Source organism: Castor canadensis, chromosome 13 (genome assembly GCF_047511655.1).
Source record: "Castor canadensis chromosome 13, mCasCan1.hap1v2, whole genome shotgun sequence".
Classification (NCBI taxonomy): domain Eukaryota; kingdom Metazoa; phylum Chordata; class Mammalia; order Rodentia; family Castoridae; genus Castor; species Castor canadensis.
In genome coordinates, this window is record NC_133398.1 from 1,285,626 (window position 1) to 1,300,512 (window position 14,887).

At 58.0% G+C, this 14,887-nt stretch overlaps 1 protein-coding gene across 15 annotated transcripts in view; it reads left to right on the top strand.

The window, feature by feature from the left end:
- Kcnt1 (potassium sodium-activated channel subfamily T member 1) overlaps positions 1–12,426 on the top strand; it is a 70,489-nt gene extending 58,063 nt beyond the window's left edge. For 11 of the 15 annotated variants that reach the window (XM_020164001.2, XM_020164010.2, XM_020164011.2 and 8 more), the window contains 8 exons: positions 3,798–3,899; positions 4,256–4,339; positions 4,451–4,576; positions 4,879–4,899; positions 5,678–6,008; positions 7,405–7,467; positions 11,122–11,206; positions 11,327–12,426. In XM_020164001.2, coding sequence (XP_020019590.1) covers positions 3,798–3,899; positions 4,256–4,339; positions 4,451–4,576; positions 4,879–4,899; positions 5,678–6,008; positions 7,405–7,467; positions 11,122–11,206; positions 11,327–11,447 — 933 coding nt within the window. In that variant the 3' untranslated portion in view covers positions 11,448–12,426. The other 4 variants (XM_074052812.1, XR_012440680.1, XM_074052815.1 and 1 more) reach the window with 4 other exon arrangements.
- Positions 12,427–14,887: the final 2,461 nt, after the last annotated feature.

The following is a 14,887-nucleotide window of genomic DNA, read 5'->3' on the forward strand; positions in this document are numbered from 1 at the left end:
TCTCTGAGTGACAGTGGGCACTGGCCAGTAGCCTGACTATATCTAGATGCTGAGGCTGTCTGTCCTGGATGGTCAGCTGGTCAGCAGAGCAGACAGCTCTGTGGGGATCAGCCAGATGCTGCCTCTGTCTTGGACACAGCACCCAATGTTCACTCTAACTACAACCCTGGTAGAGGCATGGGACAGAGGGTCAGAAGAAGGGAAGAACCTGTATTGGTCACACAGTGGCTAAAGCAAGCTACAGAGCTGGACCCAACTTCCCCTGCCACACACACACCGAATCTGGAGCCTCCTCAGGCTCCATGGAGGGTTCAGCTGGGATTGGCATGGAACCCAGAGACACAGGGACCCACCCGGGTGGGGATCCTGCCATGGATGCTGCAGTCACTGCTGTTCCCTGGTGCATGCTGACTCTGACCCCTACTGCCCACCCAGTGAACCTGTTCAGGCCAGTGACAGCAGTGCACTCTACACGAGGGACAGCAGAGGTCAGGTAGTGGGCAAGCTGGCAGTAGAGGAGGCTGTGGCCACCTTGGTCAGTGGCTGCTGATGCTGGCTGTTCTGCGAGAGCCTTGAGCTCACAGCAAGGGTCCAAGTCCTGATTGTAAAAAGGCTGGTCCTATGCGGCTGACCAGAGAGAACCCATGAGCCATTGCCCAGCTGGGCTGGCTCTGACCATTGACATCAGGCAAGGGACACGCACTGGGGTTCCTTCCTGCACATGGACACAGCCTTGAACACCTGAACCTGGATGGAAAATGGAAGTGGGCTCCACTCATCCAGAGTGCCCATGGGGTCTGGCTACATCAGAGAAGTAAAAGGAAGCTGGGGACAGCACCCAAGCTGACAGTGCAGCAATTGCCTCATCTGGTCCACTGGGGCCCCTGGACTCTGCCCTGCCTGGATAAGCCCAGCTCCTCACGGGCCTTGCGTCTCCCTGCGCCTCCCCACACTTCAAAGCAAACTGGAAGTTGGCAAAGTCAGCAAACACACAGCCACTGGCTTGCACTGCCCTGCCCTCTGCAGCAGAGGTCACCAGTCAGTTGTCCTTTCCTGCCCTGGGGTGAGGCCCCCGCAGTGGTCCCTCTGTGCAGCTTGGCCTGGTCAGCCGACTCTCTATCTCAGGGAAGTGACAAGGATGAGTCAGGGAGTTCAGGACATCACTGTGTGTGACCTCAGGGGCTGTGAAGCCCCCAGGAAGCAGCCTGGGGCTCCTTACACTGGTGTGTAGTTGGGGGCCCTATGGGACAGATTTCCTGGACCCTATGTAGGCCCGGCCTGTATGGAGACTCAGGCTGAGGAGGGATAGGCTGGACTGGCCACTGATGCCCTCCCCTCCCTGGATGTGGTGGGATCTGAAGTCATAGCCACTCCCTGGCCAGTGCCATGCCTTCAGGACGTGCCTGGGTCCTCAGTTTCTTAGTTTGGACAGACTTGGCCTTGGGTCCCCAGTGGGGCTCCCGGGGGCATGTCAGGCTCCCTGAGGCTTCAGATAGAGTACATGGGCAGCATGAGACCCTTTTAAAAGAAATTAGTGATGTTTTGTCTTACTAAAAATGTACACTTATTACAATGTGTATTCCATGTCGAGTAACACTGAAAAGTATAAAGAAGAAAGTAAACACAAAGAGGTTACCCCGAAACTCTGCGATCAGCATCTTCCACGCCGGACCCAGCAGCAATATGAAAACAGGATTCCCTAGAAGTAAGAACGTGGAGAGTAAATTGTGCTACATATGATCTGAAATATGACGTAGTGAACTTATCTTAAACTTAATGTAAAAAATGGAAATTGTAAATATTTCCTGCACTGAGATCAATGTCTTGGTGAGAGATAATAGTTGTAAAAAAAATGCACTAGCATTTTTTAAAACTTAGAACACCTGAGGCAGGTGGCTACAGAGCTCCCCGTGAGGCCCTCCTCTGGACATGTCTGACCATGAGAGGCGTGCAGGTGTCGCCCTTGCACCTGGATCCTGGCTCCGGCACCCAGGCTCTCCTGCGGCCTGCTGGTGACAGCACTGTCAGTGTGACTCTCTTCCAAGCCCTCGCTGGGTTGGCTCAGCCATCCTGGGTTGCTCCAACTCCACCCTGCTGCCCCCTGGCCGATGGCTTTCTGACTTTGCCACCACAGGTGAACTTGAAGACCCACGCATGCCCACTGAAGCCCACGTATTCCTCAGATCGAGTTTCGCAGGGCTCCGTGCAGAACAGGTGTGCCTCTTGTCCGTCAAACGGGACAGCTCTGGAAAGGAGCTAATGTTTCAGCCCTTCTTTTCCTCTGGTCTCTCTGGGCCTGTCCCAGTTCTTATTCCCTGTCTCGTTTTGTTCTGAGTGAAGGAAATGATATAGTAATTACTGAAGGCCACCTTTGTGGGGTGTAGGTAGGAGGGTGTCCACCAGGAATGTGGGCCTACCATCTGGCACAATCCACAGCTGTGGCTCAGACACACTTTGTTCTTTGCAGGACAGTGAAGTGTCACACATCCTAGCACCACTGCTTTTGTTTTGCTCCCCAACAGACATTTCTTCTGCCCACGCTCTCCGCCTTCAGGTCATTGGGGAGCATGGAAGAGAGCAGAATAAAAGGAACCTTTGCTGTACCGTCCTGTCTTTCTGCTTCCTGGGTGTCACTCCTGGAGGGAAGTGGCTGGCACAGTCAGCAGCACACTTAAAGAAGGCTCCCTGGGAGGAGAGCCACTGTGAGTGGGCTACTGGGATCCTCACACGGCCGCACCATTGTTCTTGGTCTCCACGGCTGTCAGAAGCACTGTCACTCCACTGTGCATCTGAAGGAAATCCAAGTTGCAGTGGGAAGTGTGACCTCTTGGGCACCAGCGTCAATGAGTCAGCCACAAACATCCATGCTTACCTGAAATGCCATGCAGCCAGCTGAAGCACGGCCTGGAAGATGTCCACATCTTAGCCCCCAGGGCCTGCACATATGTGCCCTCCCATGGCAGAAGAGACTGTGCAGCTGGGATAAGCTAAAGGATCTGGAGTTGGCAGGTGGTCCCATGCACTTCAGGGTCCTCATAAGAGGGAGGCAAGAAGTCCAGAGATGGGAAGAGGCTCACCGCTGGCTTCCAAGATGGAGGATGAGGCCACAAGCCCAGGAATGTGGGCGCCCCTGTGAAATGGAAAAGGCAGGGAAAACGGGTCTCCCAAGAGGCTCCAGAGGGAGCAAGGCCCTGCAGCCCTGGGTTCCAGCTCTGGGAAACCCATTGCAGACCTCCAACTTCCAGAGCCCTAGGAGATGAACCATGCCGTTTTAAGCCACTGAGTCTATGGGAGCTTGTCCCAGGAAGCTCATAGAGCAGATTATGGGGATCCAGCCCCAGGGCTTGGTGGTCAGTGCACGGGAAGGGGCAGTGAGCACCAGCAGCTTCTCCTGCCCATGTGCCAGTGTCCATGACATCACTCACAAGACACAGTTCGTGAGCTTGTTCAGAGTCTCAGGCTGGGGGTGTGGCTCAGTGGTAGGGTGCCCAGCATTTGCCAGCACTGCCAAAAAAAAAAAAAAAAGAGCAAGAGGGAAGAGAGAGAGAGAGAGTCGCAGGATGGCAACAGCAGAATGTCAACCCGCAGCGCAGGGTGGTGTGTGTCACATACCCTGGGAGCAGGCCCTAGGTCCCGCTTGTCAGAAGCCCAAATCGTTCCTCCCGCTCTCTAGTCCTGAGTCTGGGGAGATGCCGCCGGTGCACACACACAGGCCCAGACGCACACACACCGCGCACACCCCCTCCTCTGCGCCCCCACGGCTGCCCCGGCCTCCTGAGGACCCTCCTTTCTTGCAGCGGGAGCGAGAGAACGGCTCCAACCTGGCCTTCATGTTCCGCCTGCCGTTCGCGGCCGGCCGCGTATTCAGCATCAGTATGCTGGACACCCTGCTGTACCAGGTCAGCAGCGGGGGCGGGCAGGGGCCCTGCGGTGTCCAGCGGGAAGCCCCGGCTGTTTTGTGGCCAACATCTAGGCCCAGTCCTGAACACAGTGCCTCCCTCTGAACCTTCAAGACTTGCTCCCCCCAAATGCCACGGGCTCCCCTTTGGAGCCTTTGGGTTTCACCCCTTTCCACCTAATGTGCTTGGCCACGTGGCTTGCTGAACCCACAGCAGGCTTCCCAGCCTGTCTATGGCCACTCGGCTGGGAGCAGCAGGACAGGTGGCGGTGTGCACGCCCCACAGTGTGGCAGCTGGAGGCCGGCGCGTGGGGTGCCACGGGGTGCCCCTGCCTCACGCAGCTCCACCCCCCCCAGTCTTTTGTGAAGGACTATATGATCACCATCACCAGGCTGCTGCTGGGCCTCGACACCACACCGGGCTCTGGCTACCTCTGTGCCGTAAGTGCTGGGCCGGGGCTGGTACTACCCTGTCACACAGCGCAAGGGGCTCCGGGCACCATCGCAGCTGCCTCTGGCTCGGGGCTCCTGGCAGAATGATCTTCACCGCAGATGAAGATCACCGAGAACGACCTGTGGATCCGCACCTATGGCCGCCTCTTCCAGAAGCTCTGCTCCTCCAGCGCCGAGATCCCCATCGGCATCTACAGAACGGAGTGCCACGTCTTCTCCTCCGAGGTGCGGGTGGCCCCCACTTCTGTGACTCCCAGTGGCCCAGTCCCAGTTCTGGGGTCCAGGTTGTGACGACTCCACCTTAGCAGGGATTGCTTCTGGGTTCATACACTGCCTCCACTTAGGGCAGCTGCCACCCAAGGGACCATCTGAGAGCTGCAGGATGTGGGCTGGCACGGCGCTAGCAACTTGCCCGCGGTGGGCAACCTGCCTAGCAGCCCTCAGCATGTTCTGTGAGGACCGGGAGGGACGGAGGTTGTGTGAGGGGGTGCAGAGATGCACCCTCAGGTCCCTGATTTCCTTTGCAGCCCCACGACCTCAGAGCCCAGGTGAGCACCCTCGGAGCCCTCGCGGAGTTCCTGCTTCACATCAAGGCACTTGTGTTTCATGGAGAGAATCCTCTGAGACCCCTGCCCCAGAGCCCTGGGGAACAGGAGGGAGTGGGGCCCAAGGATGTGTGGGCCACAGGACAGCTCAGAGGGGGCTCTCCATAGTTACCATTCTCCTGTGGAGGTGGGGAAACTGAGGCTGGAGTGTCACCTATGGGTTGGATACCAGGTGTGCCCCCCCCCAACCCTGGTCCAGCTGTCCCTTGCCTGCTCCCCTAGCCCCATGTGTCATCAGCATGTCATGCTGGAGCTCCTGACTCTGGCAGGTAACCCCCTTGGTCTACCTGACCTCCAAGTCCCCTCCAAGGTGCTGCTTGGTGGGGTCCCCAGATTTCCCCAGCACCCCTTGTGCTCACTGAACTATGCACAGCCTGCCACGCTGTCTGACAACCCCCCCCTAAGGATGTGACTGAGGTACTGCTGCCCTGTCTGCAAATGGGGAAATTGAGGTACAGAGAGGTGTCCACCATCCCAGGATGTGCGGGAGCCCAGAGGCCTCTAAACTCACAGAAATGGGGGTCTGGGGAGGTTAAAAACGAATTGGGAGCAGGGCTGGGGCCACGCAGTTTGGGACTCAGGAGGAAACTTGGGGCCTGTGCTGGAGAAGGCGGGTGCAACCCCTCTCCCCCCCCCCACCCCCTCCACACCATCCCCCTCTTCCCCACATCACATGGTGCCCTCACAAAGGCCCCAGTCCACAGCCCTCCCTGCCTGCCAGTCCCAGATCTCAGTGAATGTGGAGGACTGCGAAGACACACGAGAGACCAAGGGGCCCTGGGGCACGCGGGCCGGCTCGGGCAGCGGCAGTGTCCACGGCCGCCACGCGGGGAGTGTGGACCCGGCTGAGCACCCACTACTGCGGTGCAAGAGCCTGCAGTGGGCCCGGAAGCTGAGCCGCAAGGGCTCGAAGCACACAAGGAAGGCGCCAGCGGCCACTGAGTGGATCAGCCAGCAGCGGCTCAACCTGTACCGACGCTCTGAGCGTCAGGAGCTCTCCGAGCTGGTCAAGAACCGCATGAAGCACCTGGGGCTGCCCACCACGGGCTACGGTGAGGGGCCAGCGGGGGTGGGATGGACACTGGCAGGTTGGGCCAGCGGGAGGAGCTGGCAGCTGCACCTTCCTGCACCTTCATCAGATTACCTTTCTGGTGGCCATTCTGCAGGGCCAGCTGCAAGGCCACCAGGCTCCACTCACTGGAGGGCAGAGTGGCCACACATCCCCTAGTGTGGGGAGGGCACAGGATCCCCCCAAGAACTGGCTCACCTACACTGCTGTGGGGTCTCAGTTGTCCTACCTGAAAAGGGGCTGGACCTGGCTGAGCATGCAGCCTGGAGGTACCTATGGGGTGGGGAAAGCCAGGCTGGCGCCCCAAAGCCCATCGTCTCCTTTAGGGACAGACAGGCTAGCTCTGCCGATGCTTTGGGGCAGTGAGAATATGTTCTCAAAGAGAAAAGGAAGATGGCAGGGAGACCCAGGCCCAGCCCACCCTGCCCTGGCCTCTCAGCAGCCAGTGTGGGGGTTTCTTCATGGGGACAGTGAATGGTCCCCACCTCTGTCCTTCCCAGGGCACAGTCACCCCAGGTGTCCCTTGTGTGGTATGAGCACATTCCTGTAGCCCCCTTCTCTTTGTGCCTTGTTTGGGGGTGGCATGCATGCAACTTTGACCATGAGTAGCCCAGCTGGCAGGAGAGAAACACACACTGCCCCTTCCTCTGGAGCTGCTGCCTCAGCTGATGAGCCCAAAGGGGGCCTGGGCGTTCCAAACCTGGCCTGGGCCACTGCCCCTTGTTGTCCACCTTCTGGCATCTCAAGACACAACCATGGCTCGGGCCCACACTGCTTCCTGCTGTCCATGATCATCTGGGCAGGGCCCTGAGGGCCCCTTCCAAGTGGAGGGAGCTGTCCAGGGGTCACTGGTCTGGGCCGTGCCAGCCATGCATGCCTGGCAGACTCACGGCAGCAACTCTGCTTGGAAGATGGTAGACAGGGGTGAGACCAGGGTTTGGGAACAGAGCAACCCATGAGAGCCTTTCCCAGTCCCAGCCCTGTGGACGGTGTAGAAGGCGTCCCCAACTGCTGTCATCCTGTCCGAGGAGTGACTGACCACTAAGGCTCAGAGGGGGGTCCAGTGTTTGCTGCCCATGGAGAGTACCGGCAGGTGGAGAGGCCAGCTGGGCCTGGCTAAGCCCAGAGCTGGTGCCTACCCTGAGTTTCCTTCAGTCTCTATGACCTCCCCCAACCCCGATTATACACCAAAGCTTGGCAGAGAAGGGGCCGGCTTCCTTTTGGCAATCAACTAGCTTCTGAGGTGGTCGATGGCCAGCACCTATCCACCCAATGTGGACGGTGTCCCCTGCTGTGCTGGCACTGCCCACCTCACCGCTGCTTGCTGACCTGTCTTTCTCTCTCTGTTTCTGTCTGTGCCTCTCCTGTGTGTTCTGTAGAGGACGTAGCAAATTTAACAGCCAGTGATGTCATGAATCGGGTAAACCTGGGATATTTGCAAGGTAATTCTGCTCTGGCGGGTACCGGCCGCCACACAGGGGCCATGCCAACCCTTCGCTGCCCAGGCTGGGCCAGGCAGTGACCAGGAGAGATGAAAGAGGGTCCCAGGCCCTATTAGGCAGGGCTCATGTGCTCACAGACTGCTCCCTACTGGACTTTACTCTCTGCAGTCTGCCGAGGCCATGGTTTGTGTTGGTTGAGGTCTGTTGGGCCCCAGGAGACTGCCCACCCGGCCCTCAGGCTGACTCCAGGTTCTTCACCCTGCTCTGTTGTGTAGGTTAAGCTCTGCTATCTTTGCTCTGACTGGGCAGGAAGACCATCCCCACCACAGCTGGCCTCTCTGGCCAACCCTATGAGATGTCCCAAGCCTCCAAGTCCACCCAAGCCAGGGCCCCAGCCTGAGGTCCGATGGGCCTTGGGTGAAGCCTGGCCTGGAACCTGCCATACAAGAATGTGGAGATTTGGGTGTTACAGGAGCTGACAGGCTGTGGGTTGCCCAAGCCAGGTGGGCAGTTGACATCCCCTGTGGGGGATTCAGGAGGGGTCCTTCCATTCAGCTTTCATCTAGGTGCTCAGTGCTGCTGCCACCCCAGCCCCTTGCCCCACCCTACCCGAGACCTCAGGCAGAATTCAGGGCAGAGTCCAGGTCAGGGGCTCCCAGTGCCAACCCCTTCTTCTCCTGGGGCTCCTGGCAGCCTTGGGGAGCACAGAGCCTGCACCCCAGTGCTGCCCTTCCTTGCAGGCAACTGGGAGCCCCCGGGCCTAGGTAAGCGTTGACTCAGGTGACTTATTTGCAAGGATGGCAGTGGACGGCCACAGAGGCGAAGCGTTGGCATCTCCCGGGTTCTTGCACTTTTCCTCATCCATTCAGGGAAGACCAGCCCTGATACAGAATTGGCGGCTTCCAAGAAATGGCTGCATTTGCACCCTGCTACCCCTGCTTCCTGCCACGGCTCCCAGGCGGGGTGGACAAACACAGGCTTGGGCAGCGCAGGCTCGCCCATAGGGTCATACAATTTGATTTGTGAGTGTTGGCTGAGTGCCACCTGTGTTGGTCAGGGAAATGACACAGGGCTCTGGGAGGGAGACTCACAGCGCTGCCCATGTGCAGGCCCAGGAGGACAGGCCGGGGCGTCCCATTCTGCTAGAGGGAAGGCGACCATTAGCCTAGCGCACAGGGTGGCCCCCCAGAGTGGGAATTGTCCCCAGGCAGTCGTCACATAGGTGAGGTGGGAGTCATAGCACACACCCTTGCCTTATGCCTTTCTCATGGCCTCCCTCCGAGACTTGTCAAAGTTATCCCCAGCTCATAGATCAGGAAACTGAGGCTTGGGTATGGGGTGGCTCAGACTGGAAAGAGTAAGTGTGGACACCCAGGGTCAAAATCTGGGGGTCCCAGGTTGAGGGAGATGGAAGCACCCTGGAGGAAGCAGGAAGGGTCCTGGCCATGGGCGAAAGCAGGAGGGTAGAGGCAGAAGCCCCACAGAGGCTGTGGCTGACGGCCAGGCAGAGGGTCAGGATGTAGGGCTCCAGAGATCCCAGGGGCCATGCTATTTTTGGGAGAGCCAAAACCAGCCCTTCCCAGCCTGCACCTGCACCTGCTGCCCGCCTTCACCAAGCACATGGACACTGGACCCTACCCCAGGACAGTAGGTCTTCTCTGCCCGGCTAGGGGCAATTAAGAGTCACTGCTATGTGACTGACCACAACCCCACCTCAGGCACCATAGCTAGGGCCTGGCATTCCCCTACCTCAACCCAGCACCCCAAGGAGCACAAAGCCAGGTGTGACCTGGTCCTGCCATGACCTTTGCTAGTCTCAGAAATGCTTTGGTGTGACCCCCACTGTGGGAAAAGTGCAGCCCAAGAGCCCAGACCCATGAGGGTAAACCTAAAAGTTCATCCTCCATGGCACAGCTGCTGGGCTTTTGGCAGGGCTGGTCTACCCCATGACAGGTGGGGGGGTGACACATGGTGGGCCCAGTGTCCTGACTGGGTACATGGCACTCTGCTGGTGGCTGTGGTTTGGGGTACAGGGTTGGTGAATGCTCAGGTGCTACCTGCATCCCCAGCTCCTATGCAGCCCCTGCTGTCTCTGCATGGCCCACCCCAGAGCTGCCAAGGGATCTTGGTCTGGGGAGGTTGCACCTCCCAGTCATCCTCCAGCGTGAGTCACACCCGTTGGCCCTGGACAGGCACTTCCAGCAAAGGGCCTGTGGGGACCAAGCCATGGGGGTTTTTTTGGAAAGAGCAGAAACGGCTATACTCATGGTGCAGAATGGCACCCCCATGCTATGGAGGGGCAGGTGGCCAGGCCATCTGTCCCACAAACATGGACAAAGACACTGGCTGCAGCTGACCTACCTGAGGTGGGGCATGTGCCAAGCTCAGCTGGTCTCCTGGCAAGACTGCCCTCCCCCACCCCGCCGCAGCACACAGTGCCCACGCTTCCTCCAGCCGAGGCCATGGGAGCTGTGGGTTTGGTGACTGCTGCAGCCCTGCCACTACCAGCTCTGAGATGAGGCATGTCCCACCCTGGCCTGGCTGGCAGCTTCCCCAGCTTCGCAGACAACTCAGCCCCTTTCTTGGTGGCAATGGCCAGCATGGTCCCCAGGGAAGAGGAGAGAATGGGAGGTAAGGGCAGGGGATGCTCTGTCCCAGGTCACCAGTGTTCTGTTTGTCCTTGAAGTCCAGGGGGTGCCTTTAGACGTCATCCAATGGGTGAGCTGAAGCCAGTGGACACAGGGCCACTGCTAGCATGGTGGCCACCCATCTGTACATTTGGCCAAGGTTCCCTGCTGGCAGAGCACAAACATCTGTGGGATGACTAGATGCCCCTGAGAGCCACTCTAGCCTCTGTGGGTTACATCCCACAGCTGCCCTGGGAGCTGGATGCTGGGCTGTCTCCCAGGATGGGAGGCGGCACGACCCAAGGGACACTTTTAAGAACGATGAGTTCAAAGCAACAGATTGAGCCAGCGAGTGGGATGACCTGCCCAGGTCCCCAGGGTTGATGGCACCTGCTGGGCACTTCAGGGAAGGTGATAGGACAGTCTTAGCTCTTCCAGCTCCTGGAGGGCTGGGGTTAGGTGCATGTGCAGGTGTGGGTGTGCATGTGTGTGAAGGTACGTTTGGCTATGCACCTGCCTATGCCAAATATAGGTATATAGGATGTGCAGGCATTTGTAGGTGTGCTTGTTCACAGGTGTGATGCAGGTGTAGTTTGTGGTACATGCAGTACATGAAAGAGTACGGGGGTGTGTGTAGGAATTTGCAGGTTGTGTAGGGTGTACAGGTGTGTGTAGATACGTGTGCAGGGGAGCTGAGTCTTGTGTAGGTGTATATGAGGGTGTGTAGGTATGTGTGGCTTTACATAGGAGGTAGGCTTGGTGCCTCCGCTCAGGGTCCCCACACTGGTGAGATGTCACCTGATGCTGGCTGCTGGGCTGATCAAGTTGCCCAGCGTAGGTTGGAGCCAGTGTTCTGCCGTGCCTCATGGCTGACCCCTGCCCAGTGCAGGGTGGGGGCAGGGACAGGTGTCGGTCAGAGAGGACCGGGCCTGGCTAGGCAAATGGCCAGGGCAAGGAGGCGTCTCAGTTTCCCTGGCTCTTCAGGCCCTCGGATCTGCAGTGACGCCCCTGGCTGTGTCCTTTGCAGACGAGATGAATGATCACCAGAACACTCTGTCCTACGTCCTCATCAACCCCCCGCCCGACACCAGGCTGGAGCCCAATGACGTCGTGTGAGTATACCCTTTCTCTGCCCAAGCAGGCCCAGCACCTCACTGGGCCCGGGGGGACAGACCTGGGGCCCAGCCTAGACATGTCAGTCCACAGAGGTCCCTCCCTGGTGTCCTCCATAGGTACCTCATCCGCTCTGACCCTCTGGCCCACGTGGCCAGCAGCTCTGAGAGCCGGAAGAGCAGCTGTAGCAACAAGCTGTCGTCTTGCAACCCCGAGACCCGCGATGAGACCCAACTCTGAGCTGGCCTGAAGAAGTCCATGCCAGGGTGGGTGAGCAGACACCGTCACGCTGGCCTGGTGCAGGGAGGCTGCACTCCGCTCACAGTGGCTCCAAAACTTAAGCCCAGAAAGGAAATCCTCACACTGGGGACAGATTTGAGACCACCCTGGTGATCCTGAAGTTGGCAGGAAGCATTTTTTCATCTCTTTTTTACAAATTCGTAGGATCCCCATCTCTTTACACAGATGTACCGCAACTCGTGACTGGGGCCTGGCTGAGGTGAAGGGCAGGCAGCCAGGACAGGACGGAGCAGGGACTGGACACCACCCTGGATACGGCTACCCTGCATGGCATGGCCATACCCAGGCCTTGCTGGAGGGGGTCTGGGACTGCATGAGGAGCTGAAGAGGCCATACCTGGAACCTGGGATTCCCACAACACATCCCTCTACTGGGAGCAAGCTGTGTTCCCATGGCTGTCCATCAGTGCTTCATTCTGACAACAGCTTCTGCACGGCTCGGCCACACCAGGGTCTGTGGGTTGAGCCCCTGGAACTGTGCAAGGCCAGCAGAGGGGGCTGAGCCCCTCCAGAAGGCTAAAGGCAGAGGAGGGTCTTGGGAGCTTGGCCAGGAGGCCCCTTCCTGAGTCGTGTGTGGAGAGGCTGCTGGTGGATCCCAGAGGTCCCATAACCATTGAGTAGAAGTCAGAAGACACTGTTTTGTTCTTGCACGTTCTCTCCAGCCATGGCACCTGGGGACATGAAGCAGCAGGCAGACCATGTGTCTCCATGGACCGTTTTACACTCTTTCAAAGCAAAGCTTTGTTTCTAAACACCTGATCTGAGAAGCACAATTAGCCCTGGGCTGCTGGCAGCTGTCCTCAGGATCCCCAGAGGCTCTTTCTTCTCTGGGGCAGAGACTCTGGGCAGGCAGCCTCCATTTCTGTTTGTGGTTTGTACTGTCAAAGCCGGAACCTTCTATTAAACGGATGCATTCTGTAGGCACGCGTGGTAGGAGGCAGCCTGCCTGATGCTTTGGGGCTGGTGGGTCTAGCCACCTGCGGCTCACCCGTTTCAAGGGTTAGAACTGCCCGTTGTGGTCGCCATCCTCCAGCCTGGCCAGCACAGCCCCACCAAATCAAAGGAACTAAATCCTGTGTGGCTGTGGGTGGCCAGGTCCTGGCAGCAGGGAAACTTGGGGGATGTCCGGAAGGCTGCCTGTCAGCCTTGTCTGTAACCCAGGATGCCCCTGGTGGGCAGAGACCCTACACTGGTGGTGTGGGCACAACGCCACTGAGACCAGTAGCTGTTGGGGACCCCTGCCACTGGGGAGCAGGTACCCTGGGTGGGTCTGTGTGTGTGCCTCACTCATGTCCGTTTTGGGCTAAAGGGCTCCACACAGCCTCCCTCCCCATCGGGTAGACAGAACCCCTGGTGGGCAGGTGTCTCAGAGACAAGGCAGTTTCCTGACAGGTGTGACACAGCCAGAGCCCAGCCTCCCATTCCCTGGCCATAGGTCCTGCTGGGGATCTGTCCTAGTGAGGTGTTGCTGGGACAGAGCGGGCAGGCGGGGAAAGCTCTGGAGGCTGGGTTGGAGTGGCAGTGGTTGACACATATTGGGTGGCCAGGCTCTGTGCACAGCAGGAAGGCAGAGTTGACCTTGCCAGGCAGTATGTACTCGGTACCCTCAGCCACCCGCCTGCTGCTGGGCCCACAGCATGGCAGAGCCACTTCAGGCTCCATCTGGGTGCACTAGAGCCCCAGGAGCCCCACATGGGAAGCCTCTGGGAGGGCATCTTGGGGAAGTTGCCTGACTCACGTTGGGGTCATGGTCGGCCCTCTCCCATGGACCCGTAGCACAAGGCCTTGGCCTTTTGCTGAGGCACGTTCTCGTTCCCAGTCTCTGGCAGTGAGGTTGGCTGTGGTTGCAGCCAACACTGGGGGCCGGGAGAGTCTGCGTGGCATGAGATGTTGGTCACCAGCCCAGTTTTAAAAGCTGCCTGCACACCAGACCCTTCCGTGCTCCACTGTGATCACAGTCCTTCATCTCCAGGTGTGGGGGACGCTTGAGCCTCTCTGGTCATCCTGGGTCCATTTACCAACACTCCTGGCTTGTACAGTCCTGATACCATGGGCCCAGGGCCCAGCCATCCTTGTCCACCTCAGTCCTCCCAGCCCTCCCACCTGGCTGGTCCACAAAGCTCTCATGAGACACTTGCTCCAGCTAAGTGGACAGGGACCTAGACTGGCATCAAAAGCTGCGCCTGCCCAGGATGAGCTAGAAGAATTTAGTCATATTCCTAATTAACAGAAAACCAACAGTGTCTTGGGTGCTGTAGCTTCCAGACAGACGAAACAATGACAGCAGTGAGGGGCAGGTGACAGGACCGGGACAACACAAAGTCCTACTTGCAAATGGACTTGGATTAGTTGCAAAAATATACTGCAAATTCCAGGACAACCACTAAAAAATACACTTAAAGTGTAGTGGCTGGGGTGGGGCTCAACTCATAGAGTTCTTGCCCAGCAGGTGTTCAATCCACAGTACCACAAAAAAAAAAAAAAAAAGTATAGTTGGCATGCTGAAAGGATACAGAATCATATAAAATGCCCACTTAAACCCAGAGAGGCAGGACAAGAGGCGGGGACAGAGACAAAGAACAAAAGACATGAGCATGGCAGACACTGATCTGACTGTACCAACCGCCACCCTGACTGTGGATGGGCTCAGCTTGCCAACGACAAGACAGAGGCTGACAACAGAAGCAAGACCCAAAGTCACCAAGGAAGCATGACATCAGCCCACCCCACCCACCCCACCCACCCCACCCACCCACATGCTGGTGGGACGTGCCTGGCTTTCAAAGTAGGCCAGCCTCATCTTTGACTTCAACCCACCTTCAGCACATCCAGATGACCGCAAAGGTTCAAGTCAGGATTCTCACGTGCACACATGGTAGTTGGCGCTCATCTCTTCATAGAGTGTAGCTTTTCAACAAATTAGTCAGCTAGGAGCTGGGCGAGATGGTGCACGCCCGTAATCCTAACACTCAGGAGGCTAAGGCAGGATGACTGCGAGTTCTAGGCCAGACCAGGGAGCACAGTGAGACCCTATCTCAAAAAGAAAAGCAAGAAAGGTGAGACGGCGCTGAGCCAGCGGGCGTGGAGGAGGAGTGGCCCTCAGAGAAAGAGTTGCTTCAAGTCTAGACGGGACACGGTCATAGAGCAGGATGGACACCACCAGTTTGTCCAAGCACGCGCGTAAGCTGCCCGAGTCCAGGGCTGCAGCCTCCACTCGTACTGCCACACAGGGCCTGGGGGCTTGACTGGAGCCCCGGAGGGCAGGGACTGGGGGAGCACCTCCCATGTGTTCCCAGGCCTCATTTGCAGCTTGAATTCAAAAACAAAAACACCCTTGGTGCTGGCCATACCTGCCCTTATTCTCTGACATTGACAGGAGCT